Source organism: Gracilinanus agilis, chromosome 1 (assembly GCF_016433145.1).
Source record: "Gracilinanus agilis isolate LMUSP501 chromosome 1, AgileGrace, whole genome shotgun sequence".
Lineage (NCBI taxonomy): Eukaryota > Metazoa > Chordata > Mammalia > Didelphimorphia > Didelphidae > Gracilinanus > Gracilinanus agilis.
The window spans coordinates 679,503,990-679,518,164 of record NC_058130.1 but is presented as its reverse complement, the minus strand read 5'-3'; the positions used below and the strand labels follow the sequence as shown (position 1 = coordinate 679,518,164).

General features: G+C 39.0%; 1 protein-coding gene across 1 annotated transcript in view; it reads right to left on the bottom strand.

Annotated features, from left to right (window-relative positions):
* Window positions 1-13,029, bottom strand: part of LOC123255504 (gasdermin-A-like) — a 69,156-nt gene extending 56,127 nt beyond the window's left edge. Inside the window, exon 1 of the mRNA XM_044684286.1 lies at window positions 12,816-13,029. Coding sequence (XP_044540221.1) covers window positions 12,816-13,029 — 214 coding nt within the window. The remainder of the gene's footprint in view (window positions 1-12,815) is intronic.
* Window positions 13,030-14,175: the final 1,146 nt, after the last annotated feature.

The window sequence follows — 14,175 nt, the reverse complement described above, 5'->3', positions numbered from 1 at the left end:
AAAGAGAGAGAGACAAAGAGAGAGAGACAAAGAGAGAGAGACAAAGAGAGAGAGGGAGAGAAAGAGAGAGAGAGACAAAGAGAGAGAGGGAGAGAAAGAGAGAGAGACAGACAGGGAGACAGAGAGAGAGAGAGAGAGAGAGAGAGAGAGAGAGAGAGAGAGAGAGAAAGAGAGAGAGAGAAAGAGAGAGAGAGAGAAAGAGAGAGAGAGAGAGGAAGGAGATGGGTTATTTGGTATTAGGACCTAAAGATGACAAATGCTTCCCACATGGTGCAGCTCTTCCCATTTTTTGCTATTTGTACACTTGCTGACAGAAAATAATTGAACTCCTATGGGGGAGATTGAGCCTCTCTTGTCCTTTTATCTATTTTCCCTGTCCCTTAAGGTCTCCTTCACCCCATTTTCTATAGCTTTCCCACTCTATAACTTAGGGAAGAAAGTTCTCTGTCATTCCCCAGGCTCTGTAACATAGTTTAGTTCAGATAGGACTCCTGCAAACATAATCAGTTACTACAGTCAATATCTTGGGGATAGAATACTCAATGGATTAGAAAGGGCAGGAGAAAAAAATGTATGTTAATGAATATCAGGTTCATAATCATAGGATCATAGATTTAGTATGGAAGTGACTTTAGATGCCATTTAAGCCAACCTTCAACATCCCTTCCTCTTACTCTAAATCCAGTATTCTTTCCATGGCACTAAAATTTATGCTTACATTTATATACTTCTTAAACATTCATGGTATAGCTTAGTTCCATTATCCCATTTGAATTTAGGCTTTCAGGGGCTCAGAAAGGTCTTAGATATCAATGGAGGAAAACTCCAGACATGCCACTTACCTCTCCTGTTCTGGAATGTTTTCTGCTTCTTACCAAGGAAGTAGAGAATTTCTGGATTAGGGCAGGAATTACAGAAGAGCAGTGGTTATTCATCAGTTCCTTTGAACTCTCCTTGCTTCCTAATCCTTGCTAACTAATAGAAAGCATTCTCCAATTGTTATACCCTTCCTTCAAGTTCCCAGTGATCTAGGAAATATGGTTAAACAGAGGGTATTCTCTCCCTCTCATTAGGGAAGACACTTATTCATCTATCCCCTCCCTTCAGGTTCAACATCAAATTGCTTTGTTTGGCCAGACTAGTCCCTCTCCAGATTTTAGGCACCGATCAGCCAGACTCTTGGGTACTCTAGGGTGATGTGACTTCAAGGATATCAAAAACTCAAACCTTTTCCTAACAAAAAAGGCCTATTTTCCACCAAGGACACCAATGATGCCTGAGACTCTATCATTCTATATTCATTCCCTTTGGTTAGAGCCCTGCTGACTCTAAGATCTTAAAATATTTTTTATATTACAATTTTTAAAACATTTTTAGAAGACAAACTATTAAGCATTAGTGTGAAGTAGCTTATTAGATTACTTTATTCCAAAAGAGTCAGCTGAGATGAAGGCAGGAGAGTGTGATGATTTCAGAGCCTGGGTCTAGCAAGGGCTAACAAGGGCAGGTCTAGGTGGAGTAAATTAATTAGGTTCTGGAAAAAGTTACAGCCTTAGTGTTCTTTCCTTTTGGGGAAACACCTTTCTGCCCTGGTATGAGGTTTTAAAGACAAACATGAATTGTTTTATGATTTTACTGAGTCCTGGAGAATCCCCCAAATGGTATTTCCAGTCTAGGCATCCTTGGAAAATGATGATTATCAAACCTCTCTGGACTCATTTTGACCCTGATGTAAAGAAAGGTGTGTAAAAGCAGGGACCTCTCTTAGGCAGTTGTCCAGCCCACCTCCGCCCAAAGCAGACAGCCTCATAAGGACACTCTCCACTCTGCTTGGAACCTGCTTACCCCATTTGTTCTCTGAGATACTCAGCTTTGCAGCTCTATAAGCCAGGATACTGTGTGGAGGGACAGTCATTAACTTTTGTTTTCCTTTGCACCCATGACCCTGACCCTGTGGATAGAAAACAGGATTTCAATGGCAGCTGAGACCTTAGGCTTGAGAGATTTCATGCTCTTCATACTAAGGGAAAAAGGAACAAGATCATGATGGTTTTAGGACACTGGACATCCATTGAACAGTGGCAGGAGAACGAAGACTGGGTCTAAATAATTCAAGGGAATTTCTGTATGCATATGATTTCTGTTATATTTTTAATGTACTTATTATTTCTTTTATTAGAATCTAATTTCCTTGTGAGCAGGCATTATTTCATTGCTTGTACTTGTATCCCTAGTTCTTAGAAGAGCGCTTGACACATAGTAGGTGCTTAATAAATGATTTTGGCAACTAAGTGATACTTAAAGTGATACAGCAGATAGTGTTGAGACTGAAGTTAGGAAGACATCTTCCTGACTTCAGATTTGGCCTCAGACACTTACTAGGCACATAATCCTGAGCAATCCTCAGTTTCTTTATTTGTAAAATGAGCTAGAGAAGGAAATGGCAAACCACATCAGTATCTTTTCCAAAAAAAAACAAACAAAACCCAAATGGGATTATGAAGAGTCAGACATGACTGAAAGAAAACAAGTAAATGATTGCAGGTAGATTGACATAGAGCCAATCATCAAAAATAGGGGTCTTTGTGGGCATGAGGGTAAGGCTAGTTAGGGTAGCTTAGTTTGTTTCTAAGTTCCTCTCCTCAGTCCCCAGAGTATGTTCTATACCTTGACATTCACTATATCAGGGATGTTAATACTGCCAGCACCCTCCAAAGTGATGTTCCTTCCCAGCACAGTATTATTCAGGAGCTCTATGGCCTCTATCACGACATATAGGTCTTCTCCTCGGCTCCGCAGTTCCCCAATGAATGAGGGTTCTGGTGTCACCATTTTCCTGAGGAATGTAATTGAGAAAGAACTTATGGAGAGTGGGGCTGAGAATAATAGGAATATTGGGGGACAATTAAGGAAAATGGCATAAACACAATGTCTAGAATATGTAATTAAAACTTTCCACCTTATTGCTCTCTAATTAGAACTAAGACCACTGATATTCTGTATTTAGGTAGCCTAGGTAGTCTCTTTAAATGTTGTAGTGTGAAAAGAATTTAAAAAAAATCCTTCCCCAAAATATTTTCCCCATCATCCACAGAATTTTCTACTCAAGAATCTCCTTGAATTAAAGCACTGTATATCCAAATAGGCCTCTCATACAAATGTGACCCCACAGTATGTATGTGTGTATAACAAATATCAAATGGATATTTCTATAGTATTTTAAAGCTGTGTCAACCCATTTAATCCCCCAAATTCTGGGAGGCCATGGTCATATTATTGCCAGTTACAGGTGGAGAAACAGGCTGAGAGAAGTGACTTGACCAGGATCACACAGCCATTTTCAGACCATAATCAAACTCAGGTCCTTCTGAATATCTAAGTCCAATACTGTATACATTGCAGTACCAAGCTGTTCAAACAGCCTCACTTAAAGAACATTAGCCTTGGAGTCAGGAGACCTGGCTTCCTCTCTCTGATGCTAATTCTGGGCCTCCATTTTCTCCTCTATAAACTTCTGGAGGACTCATGAAACATGAGTGAAAAGTGATATACTTGGTATAGAAAGGGACATATATTTTTTGGACATGGCCATTGTTTTGGCTATGCATATTTGTAACACATTTTGTTTTTTTCAAAAGTTACTTTTTTACAAAAGATGGTAAGGTGACAGAGAAAGCAGATTTTTGTTAATTGAAAAAATTAATTTAAATTAAAAAGAATCATATTATATGTACATTGAAGGTTTGTTGATTAATTTTAAAAATAATGAGGTTGAACCAGGTTGTTTAAAATTTTCTTTTCAGCCCTAATAGTCTGGGAGTTGAGGACAATTTGGATTCAAATTGATTCCACCTTCATTCAACTTTAATTTCAGTAAGAGTTTTTCCTCTGTGACATTGGGCAAATTATTTCCCTCCACGGGGTCTCAGATTTTTTCTCCATAGAGTGAAGGAGTTGAAGTAGAGGATTCCAAAGGGCTCTTTCAACTTTAACATATAGCTTTCAAGATATTTTTTGGTGTTGATGGAGAGAGTTGATTTCAAGTCCTCTTTTAATCTCTTCCCTCAAGATATCTATTTGTTTGCTTTAAATGTTAACTGCAATGGCATCCCTAGCCTCCAGTTCTTTGATCCTAGTAATCATATTTCATAGATACCAAGTTGAAAGAAAGAACAGACATTATCAATAATTAGTTTAAAAAGGGAACTACCAGGGGGTCAATTTCCTGTAGGATGTCAAGTGGACCCCCTACCACAACAGCCTCATAATGTTCTAGGTTCTTTGTCTGCAGGAGTTGGTGTCCTGAGGCTTCTATCCTTCCCTTCTATCTCTATCCCACACAGGTAGTTTCCATTTCCAACCCAATGAATGCCTTCTATGTCCATTTTTCTAGGAGCCTCTGTAGTGCTTGCTTCAGGTACTCAAGTCCCAAGTTATGCCATTGAGACTAACTCCTCCAAACTAAGGAGATGTATGGATTTTGGGAAGCTTTCTGCAGATAGTATCTTCTCATCTTTCATTACCAATCTTCTCAGCTCCCTTTCCTTTCCTGAATTTAAGAGTTCTAAGTGTCCCAATATGAGGAGGATTAGTCCTTATAGGGAAACCTCTTGATCCCTGTGTAATAATGCCATTTCCCCTCATCACTCATGAGAAATAAGAAGTTCTTTGGGATTCAGCCTCTTCTCCTGTTTCCCAGGTCTCACCTTTCCATCTGTAGAGTTTTCCATGTTTGGTAGGAGACAGTAAGTATCTGCATTTCCAGAAAAGAGCCATCAGACTTCTCAGCTCCGGCAGACATACCCATTTTCATATCTATTTTCTTTTTCATATCCAGAAGCACAGCACCCCCCAACTTCCCATACATTTTCTTCCAGAACTCGAAATGATTTTCCTGATTCACATCTGAGGAAATATTGAAAAAAGGACATCTTAATGTATCAAGAGCAAGAATATATGACTATTAGAATGACTAAAAATGATTCCCCACCCACCATTTTCCTCTACAAGTCTCCAGCCCTTCTTGTACACTGTTTCCTTCCCAGATTTCATTTCAAAGCATAAATGGTGTTATATTCAAACCCTGAGAAATGTTGGTCTCACCTTGATTGACAGGGGAGACAGTTGGAGACATCAGAATGTTCCCAGATGCCATGAGCCAGGGGCAAAAGTCGGTTGACCTGAGAGTATAAATACCCCTAACAGGCATCTGGGAGGGATCTTTGACCATTGGTCATTGGTTCTCTCTCGGAATCTCCCTAGATCTTTAGGTCTCTGAATCATCCTAGCTCTTTAGGTCTCTGGGTCCCTGGGTGATGAAGGGAGGAAGGGAGGTCTGAGAAGAAGAGAGTGGTAAGGTTTAGATACTTCCTGAAGGCTGTGAAGGCTAACATCAAAAACTGATAATAAGAAAACTAATTAGACCTCTGTCAGAATTTTTTTGTTATAAAGATTTTTTCCCAGTTTGTTGTTTCCCTTCTGATTTTGGTTACATTGTTTTTCTTTGTACAAAAACTTTTAATTTAATATAATCAAAATTATTTATTTTACATTTTGTAATTTTCTCTAACTCTTGTTTGGTTTTAAAATCTTTCCTTTCCCAGAGATCTGACAAGTATACTATTCAGTGTTCACCTAATTTACTTATAGTTTCCTTCTTTATATTTAAGTCTCTCACCCATTCTGAATTTATCTTGGTGTAGGGTGTGAGATGTTGATCTAAACCTAATCTCTCCCATATTGTTCTCCAATTTTCCCAGCAGTTTTTGTCAAATAGTGGATTTTTGTCCCAAAAGTTGGGCTTTTTGGGTTTATCATACATTGTCTTGCTGATATCACTTACCCCAAGTCTATTCCACTGATCCTCCCTTCTATCTCTTAGCCAGTACCATATTGTTTTGATGACCACTGCTTTATAGTATAGTTTAATATCTGGTACTGCTAAGCCACCTTCCTTCACGTTTTTTTTTCATTATTTCCCTTGATATTTTTGATCCTTTGTTCTTCCAAATAAACTTTGTTATAGTTTTTTCTAATGTAGTAAAAAAGTTTTTTGGTAATTTGATAGGTATGGCACTAAATAAGTAAATTAATTTGGGTAGAATTACTAATTACTCAAATATACAAGGAGCTAAATCAATTGTATAAAAAATCAAGCCATTCCCCAATTAATAAATGGGCAAGGGACATGAATAGGCAGTTTTCAAATAAAGAAATCAAAACTATCAATAAGCACATGAGAAAGTGTTCTAAATCTCTAATAATTAAAGAAATGCAAATTAAAACAACTCTGAGGTACCACCTCACACCTAGCAGATTGGCTAAAATGATAGAAGGGGAGAGTAATGAATGTTGGAGGGGATGTGGCAAAATTGGGACATTAATGCACTGCTGGTGGAGTTGTGAACTGATCCAACCATTCTGGAGGGCAATTTGGAACTATGCCCAAAAAGCGATACGATAAAAGAATGCCTGCCCTTTGATCCAGCCATAGCATTGCTGGGTTTGTACCCCAAAGAGATCATAGATAAACAGACTTGTATGAAAATATTTATAGCTGTGCTTTTTTTGTGGTGGCAAAATACTGGAAAGCAAGGGTATGTCCTTCAATTGGGGAATGGCTGAACAAATTGCGGTATATGTTGGTGATGGAATACTATTGTGCTCAAAGGAATAATAAACTGGAGGAATTACATGTGAACTGAAAATACCTCCAGGAATTCATGCAGAGTGAAAGGAGCAGAGCCAGAAGAACATTGTACACAGAGACTGATATACTGTGGTAAAATCGAATGTAATGGATGTCTATACTAGCAGCAATGCAATGACCCAAGACAATTCTGAGGGATTTATGGAAAGGAACACTACCTACATTCAGAGGAAGAACTACAGGAGTAGAAACACAGAAGAAAAACAACTGCTTGGACACTTGGGTTGATGAGGACATGATTGGGGATGTAGACCTGAAAAGACCACACCCATGTAACTGTCAATAATGTGTAAATAAGTCTTGACTGACCACACATATTAAAACCAGTGGAAATGTGAATTAGCTATAGTGGAGTGGGGTGGGGGTGAAGGGGAAAGTAAAAACATGACTTATGTAACCATGGAAAATTTTTCTAAAAATAAAAATTATTGAAAACCAAAAAAAAAAAAAAAAAAAAAAAAAAGCTAAGAGGGAATCGTCAACTCAGCTGTTGCAAGGGCTGTCACTTCTCTGGTTTGGCAGTGGCCAAGCTGAACCAGAGGGGTTGTGAAGAACAATAGCTCCAGCTTTACTGAATCAATAGCTTCCAGTCCTGAGTGATTATAGATTATAGATATTAGATTGACAGGGTCTCTAATCCCCAATCTGTATCCTGATTATCCTTTCCCTAATTAAGATCATAGATAAAGTGTTTAATAAGTACCTTCCTGAGTAGTCATTATATCAGGACCCTTGGGGAGGGAGCAAATACAGTCAGATGAACAATGTGATCCAAGGCTAATCAGAGCCCAATATTAATAATTGATCCTACCCCAGGTGGGGGTTAACCATGAACCTGACCATTTGGGTCCTTCCTGGGCAACTGTTATCTAGAAGGGGAAATTATAACATCTAGTGTAATTCAGGGTTGCTAGCAGAAGCCTTTGCTTTGGCAAATTCAACTGTAAGCAGCCCTGGCAGTTAGGGGTTTTAGAATGTTCAGAAAGTCAGTTGGAGCCCAAGGCTATAAATAGTGCTGAAGTTCCAACTGAAGGGCTTTTGCCTTTTGGCTTTGGCATTGGCCTGGGTTTATTTGTCTTGGGGACATTTGAACCTAGTCTGATTTCTCTGGATCTCTCCCTGATCTCTCCATTTACATCCTTACTATTTTTCCTTGAATTTCCCTTTGGGCCCTGGGAGGAAGGGTGGGCTTGGTGGTTGGACATTGTGGGTTTAGTTTCTGTAAGCAAATAGGACATTCTAAATCAAGCACCCCTAATTTAGTGATTTGATAAATACTTTATTTCAAAGGCAGTCCAACCTTCCTGACTGGGAGAGCCAGACTCTCTCAGTCTAACCCTCTTCTGTGACCTATCCCCCAGCACCTGCCTTCTCCCTAACAGCAGTTAGAAAACCTAAAACCTCTTTCCCTATGATTATCCCTGGCTTTAATAAATCCCCTTTGTTACCTAAACAAGTCTCTGGTCAATCATTGTATTGAAGAATAAGGCAAAGACTGAAGAGGGAAGAATACTTTCTTTATTTCTTGAGGGAAACCTGGGCATCCATCTTGGCAGGAAGTACCCAGCCAAGACTTCGTACAGACATCGATTTTACTTGCAGGGAGGAGCTTTTGACTTCTCCCTCAAGGGACTTTAGAAATTAACAAGAGAAACCCCCAGCCTTGATCTAAACATTTCTGACTGGTCCCAATTCCTCCTATATCATAAAGATACTTTCCCTGCCTGAAGATCCAGCCTATTTTTCTCTCAGTATCCTCTGTCTCTAGCCTCAGTGAATAAGCCTGTTTAAGCTGCCCTCCTGTATATTCCCATTCATTCCCTTACCTTCCTTTATATATACCTTCCTATATACCACCTCATTCATTCCGTTAACTCAGCCATCACCTTTTATCCCTGTTATTCCTCCTTATACTATAGATTACCTACTTATTCTATAACACTAGCAAGGGTGATTGCGGTTGGTGTTCCCCCATCACCAGCACCTAGGGAGAATACAAAGATATGGTTCCACCTCACTTATATCCATATTCCCCTAGATATCCTTTCTTTATAACAATGGTTTTGGCAGGGAAGTGTCAGTGAGATATATGTGGCTGTCATTGTGAAAGACATATATGAGTACCCAGACTGAGGCTAGTGTCAGTTGCTGGGTATATTGGAAAGTTAGATGAAATTTACTTTTGCTATTTGCATTTTTTATAGTCTTGGATAAGTCATATTTTCTCTTAGAACCCATTTTCTCATTTATATAATTAGAAGGATAAAATGGATGGTTTCTAATATCCTTTCAAGGCAGCTAGGTGGCACAGTGAACCAACCCTAGAACCAGAAGGACCTGAGTTGAAATCTGGCTTCAGGCATTTACTAGAGGTGTGACCCTGGGTGAGTCACTTAACCCTGTTTGCTGTAGTTTCCTCATCTATCCAATGAGTTGGAGAAGGAAATGGCAAACCATTCTAGTATATTTGCCAAGAAAATTCCCAATAGGATCAAGTGACTATACAACACAATATTCTTTCAGTTCAATTCAATTCTGCCCAAATTAACATTTATTTACTACTTTTTATGTATAAGATACTATTTTAGACACTGAGGATAGAAAGGCAAAAACAAAATTGTTTTTGTCCTTAAGGTCCTAATAGTCTTCTGGAGCATGTCAAGAAATAAAACATGCAAAAATCAGAGAAAGAGGGAGAGAGAGAGAGAGAGAGAGAGAGAGAGAGAGAGAGAGAGAGAGACCAACAGACAGACAGACAGAGAGACACAGAGAGAGAGAGAGAGAGAGACAGAAAGAGAATAGTATCTGCTGAGATCCATATGTCAAAAACAATTCATTATTATCCCTCCTAAACCAACTTCTTCTCCAAACTTCTCTTTTCCTATTGGAAGTCCTATCATCCTTCCAGTCACTCAGAATCCCAACCTTTGAGTACTTTTCCCCTCTTTCATCTCTCTTAATATCTCCTCCCTCCCCTGCCACTTGATCAGTTGCCAAATCAGTTCTAACTCTGAAACATATCTTTTCACCACTCACATGAACACCACCGAATGACCTTACTGCATTTCTCCTTTGGAATCCATCCTACACACAGGTACTAATAGAATCTTCCTAAATTACTTTTCTGATCATATCACTCTCCTTAGGAACCATAGTTAGTTCCCTTTTTGTGGGAAGCCAATAAGAGAATAGATAAAAATCTGAGACTCCTCTTTTGACCTCTTTTATGATCCACACCTTTTCTTATTGAAAAACATTATAGCCTTCTAGGAAAACTTTAAGTTCTTAGTAAACCAGCACTTAATGAGTTAACAGCCTTTTTTCATTCAGCAGAGTAAAGCTGCAGCTGTGGGTATACCTCTCTAACTGCTCCAGGCATCTCAAGGTAACGGGAGTGGCAAGCTCAGGCAAAATAACTTTTAGATAAAGTAAAGCTCATTTTTAACCTTGAGATGGTTTCTCATCCGGCATTATCTTTGTAAGAAAATTCTTTGTAAAAATATAACTTTATTGTGCTTTGATGTGACATAATTTGTGTTTCTGCACAAATGTGAAGTTTTGGGGGGTTCTTTTGTGTAAATTGAGTTTTGAAGTATATATAATAAACTCCATGCTCCTGGAGCCAGAGCTGGAAGCATGAGGTAAAAGACAACTCTGAGGTAAAAGACAACTCCCTTGTTCTGTCCTTATTTCCTTATCAACTAAACTGTCCTTATCAGAGATGATAAAGAGATCTCCACACCTTTTATTTCTTGTTATTGTTTATTCTTTTTGGTTGTATCTGATTCTTTGTTTCTTTTCTTTTTTTTTTTTAAACCCTTGTACTTTGGAGTATTGTCTCATAGGTGGAAGATTGGTAAGGGTGGGCAATGGGGGTCAAGTGACTTGCCCAGGGTCACACAGCTGGGAAGTGGCTGAGGCCGGGTTTGAACCTAGGACCTCCCTTCTCTAGGCCTGACTCTCACTCCACTGAGCTACCCAGCTGCCCCAGTATCTGATTCTTTGTGATCCCATTTGTAATATTCTTGGCAAAGATCCTAGAGTGGTTGACATTTCTTTCTCCAGCTCATTTTACAGATGAGAAGACTGAGACAAACTGGGTTAAGTAACTAGTCCAGAGTCATATAGCTAGAAAATATCTGAGATTGGATTTGAAGTAGGAAGATGAATCTTTCTGATTCCAAGCCCAGTGCTATCTATTGTGCCACTTAGCTGTCCTCTATTACCTTGAGGATAAATAAAATTCTTAGGTTGGCATTTAAAATTGTATGATCCAGATGCAGTCTATCTTCCCAGTATTATTCCATGGTATTCCTTCTTGTATACTTTTCAATCTGGCCAAAGGAGCCTACTTATTATCTGAGCTCCTTGTACCTTTACATAGTTTGCCCCTTACACTCTTACTCTCTTTCTTAGAAAATCTAGTTTCTTTCAAGGTTCAGTTAATTAGTCAGAAAGGCTATAAGTGCCTACAATATTCTCGGGTTGTGTTGGTGAACTCATGGCATAAGTGCTGGAGGGGGCTGCTCCCTTCCCCTTCTCCATGTGAACCTGAGGACATTTCTCACTTCACCCATCCTTCTTCCCAGCAGCCCAATGGGAGAATTTCCCCCCTCCCCTGAATGGGGCAAGGTGAGGGCTCACATGCAGTGTGAAAGTTGCAATTTGAGTACTTGGTCTCTAAAAGGATCACCATCACTATTCTAGACACTCTGTGAAGTGATGGGAATGTAAAGAAAGTCAGAAGATGATCCTTATTCTCAAGGAACTTATAGACTTAATGGAGGCAAAAACATGGAAACAATCATTTATAAACAATCATTACAGGAAAAATTGGGGTTATCAAAAGAGGAAAGGCACTTAGCATTAACAGGAGATTGTGAAAGGCTTCTTGCAGAGAATGAGATTTTAGCAGACTTCTAGGGAGCTAGGGAAGTTAGGAGGCAGAGATGAGGAGGGAATTCCAGGCATGATGAGGCCCAGAATTAGTGTCAGAGCAGAGACCAGAAGTTGAATAGTAATAAACCTTACCCTAAAATTAAATTCTGAAAATTTGAACAAAACAAAACAAACAAAAAAATGACCCTACAAATCAACATATTAAAAAAATGAAAAGATTGACCAAAAAAAAAAAAAAAAGAAAGAAAATGGAAACTCATGGAACATTGAAAGACAGACGAGTGTGAGACTTTTTTTCATATCCTATATAAATTCTTATATATTAGGGGGGATTATTGTGTATTCTTCTGTTTGGGATCTGAGTCAGAGACACCATCTAGGCTGCTACTTTCTGCATTTTCTTTGCCCTTAGAAATCCAAAGGAACATTTTCCTTTTTAACAGAATTTGTTTAATAATTGAAGGGGACAAGGGTTCTTTTCCTGTATGTGTCTCACATAAAGTAGGTATGGGGAGAGATGAACAGATTGATGAACTACCTCTTAATTATTCATAAGGCACTTTACTAGGTAACTAATGGCACATTAACTACTACCAGTTAAAGACATCTTGGGATAGTTAAGGGAGGGACTGAATAATGAGACCGTCTAGCTCTGCTGGGGTTGGTCCCTGGTTAGGAGAGACAACTATGGAGAGATATATTACTTCATTGTATATGATGCTGGCCTAACCAATAAAGCTGATGTAATCAACAAACTAATATTCTTATTAAAAAAATCTGTCTCTTGAGATAATTTTAGTTGTAATATGACATAGGTGTAAATGTGAAGACATACTTAATCTGACAGGTTAAGGGAAAGCTCCAGTTTTAGAAGGATCATCAGTAATAACCAGAGCTTCTCCCACCCAGTCTCTATCCTGAGTTTTTACCTTTCTAATAGCTTCTTTTAAGAAACTGAGAGACAGCTCCTAGCACTGACATGTCTGGTCTTTAAGAGTCCTCTAATCTCCCTAATTCCCTTGACAATCAATTTGTCCCTTTGCTCAGCCAAGATATGGGTATAATTATTCATAAGGCTCTTTACTAGGTAACTAATGGCACAAACTCTCTCTATTCCTTGGCACCGAGTCTCATATATACATCACCAGGCATATCTGCATTGGCCTCTGACAACCATCTCTGTTTAATAGGTCTAGGGAGACCATACCTGGGACTGGGAAGTGTGGCTCCAGAATGTCCATAAGGGAGAATTCAGTGCAAGTGAATTTTGTGCTCCAAAACTTGTGCTTTTTAGACGTCTTCCTCAATAGACAGAAAGGCCGGAATCGTTGGGAACAGCTCAGGTTGCTGACAGGTTTCAGATTCTTCTTGCCCACCTCTTTGACAAGGGAGGTGGACATTTTCTTAAACATGGAAGGCATATTCTTTAGAGGAGAGAAGAAAAGAAAAGGATCAATCTTTTCTCATCCCCATCTTTTTCTCTTCCCATTCTTTTGAAGTCTCTCCTCTTCAGGAAGAATCTGACAGCTATACAACAGAATGATTGACTTCAAGGAAGCCTATCCCAAGACTTAACCCAGAAGCAGATCCTTACAATCTCTAAGAATGTTTCAGTGTTTCAATTGCTGGAACAAGGAAGGAAGAAGGAAACCCCACCTGCAGCTTCCAACTACCAATTTGAGTCCCTTCCTCTAAAAATTTCCCCGTATCACTACCCTTCAAATGCTTAAAGATAGCTCTCATGACCTCTATAAGAATTCTTTTCTTTTGGCTACCCTTGCCCCAATTCCTTTAACTAGTCCCCGTATGACATGGTTCTGAACCATGACTTAACTAGCTAATACAGAGGGTATTTAAAACCCAAGGCAAGGATTATATACAATGGGGATGCACTAGAATGTTTCCCAATAAATAATGAGTAAGGCAAGGCTACCCACTCTTTTTACAGCTGTTATGGCCCTATAATAGCAGCTAGATGGCATACCACATAGAATGGTGGTCTTGGACTCAGGAAGACATGAGTTTGAATCATGTACATATTAACTGTGTGATCCTGGGTAAATTACTTGACCTTTCTCAGTTTTAGTTTCCTCATCCGTAAAATGAGGATAATAATAGCATCTCTTTGAGTTACTACAAGGGTCAAGTGATAATAGTTATAAAATGCTTTGCAAATCTTAAAGCATTATTATATAAATGCTAGCTTTTATTTTTGCTATTGTTGTTGATGGCTTCTACAAAAGCAAAGGCAATGAATGATTTAATTCTTGTTTGCTGCCCAAATCTTGGGACAAGATAAGTGATAGCCTATGTGAGCAGAATAAGAAAATAATGGGGTAGCTGGGTAGCTCAGTGGATTGAGAGTCAGGCCTAGAGACGGGAGGTCCTAGGTTCAAATCTGACCTCAGACACTTCTCAGCTGTGTGACCCTGGGCAAGTCACTTGACCCCCATTGCCCACCCTTACCACTCTTCTGCCTTGGAGCCAATACATAGTATTGACTTCAAGATGGAAGGTAAGAATTTAAAAAAAAAAGAATAAGAAGATAACACAAGGTAATTGAGATT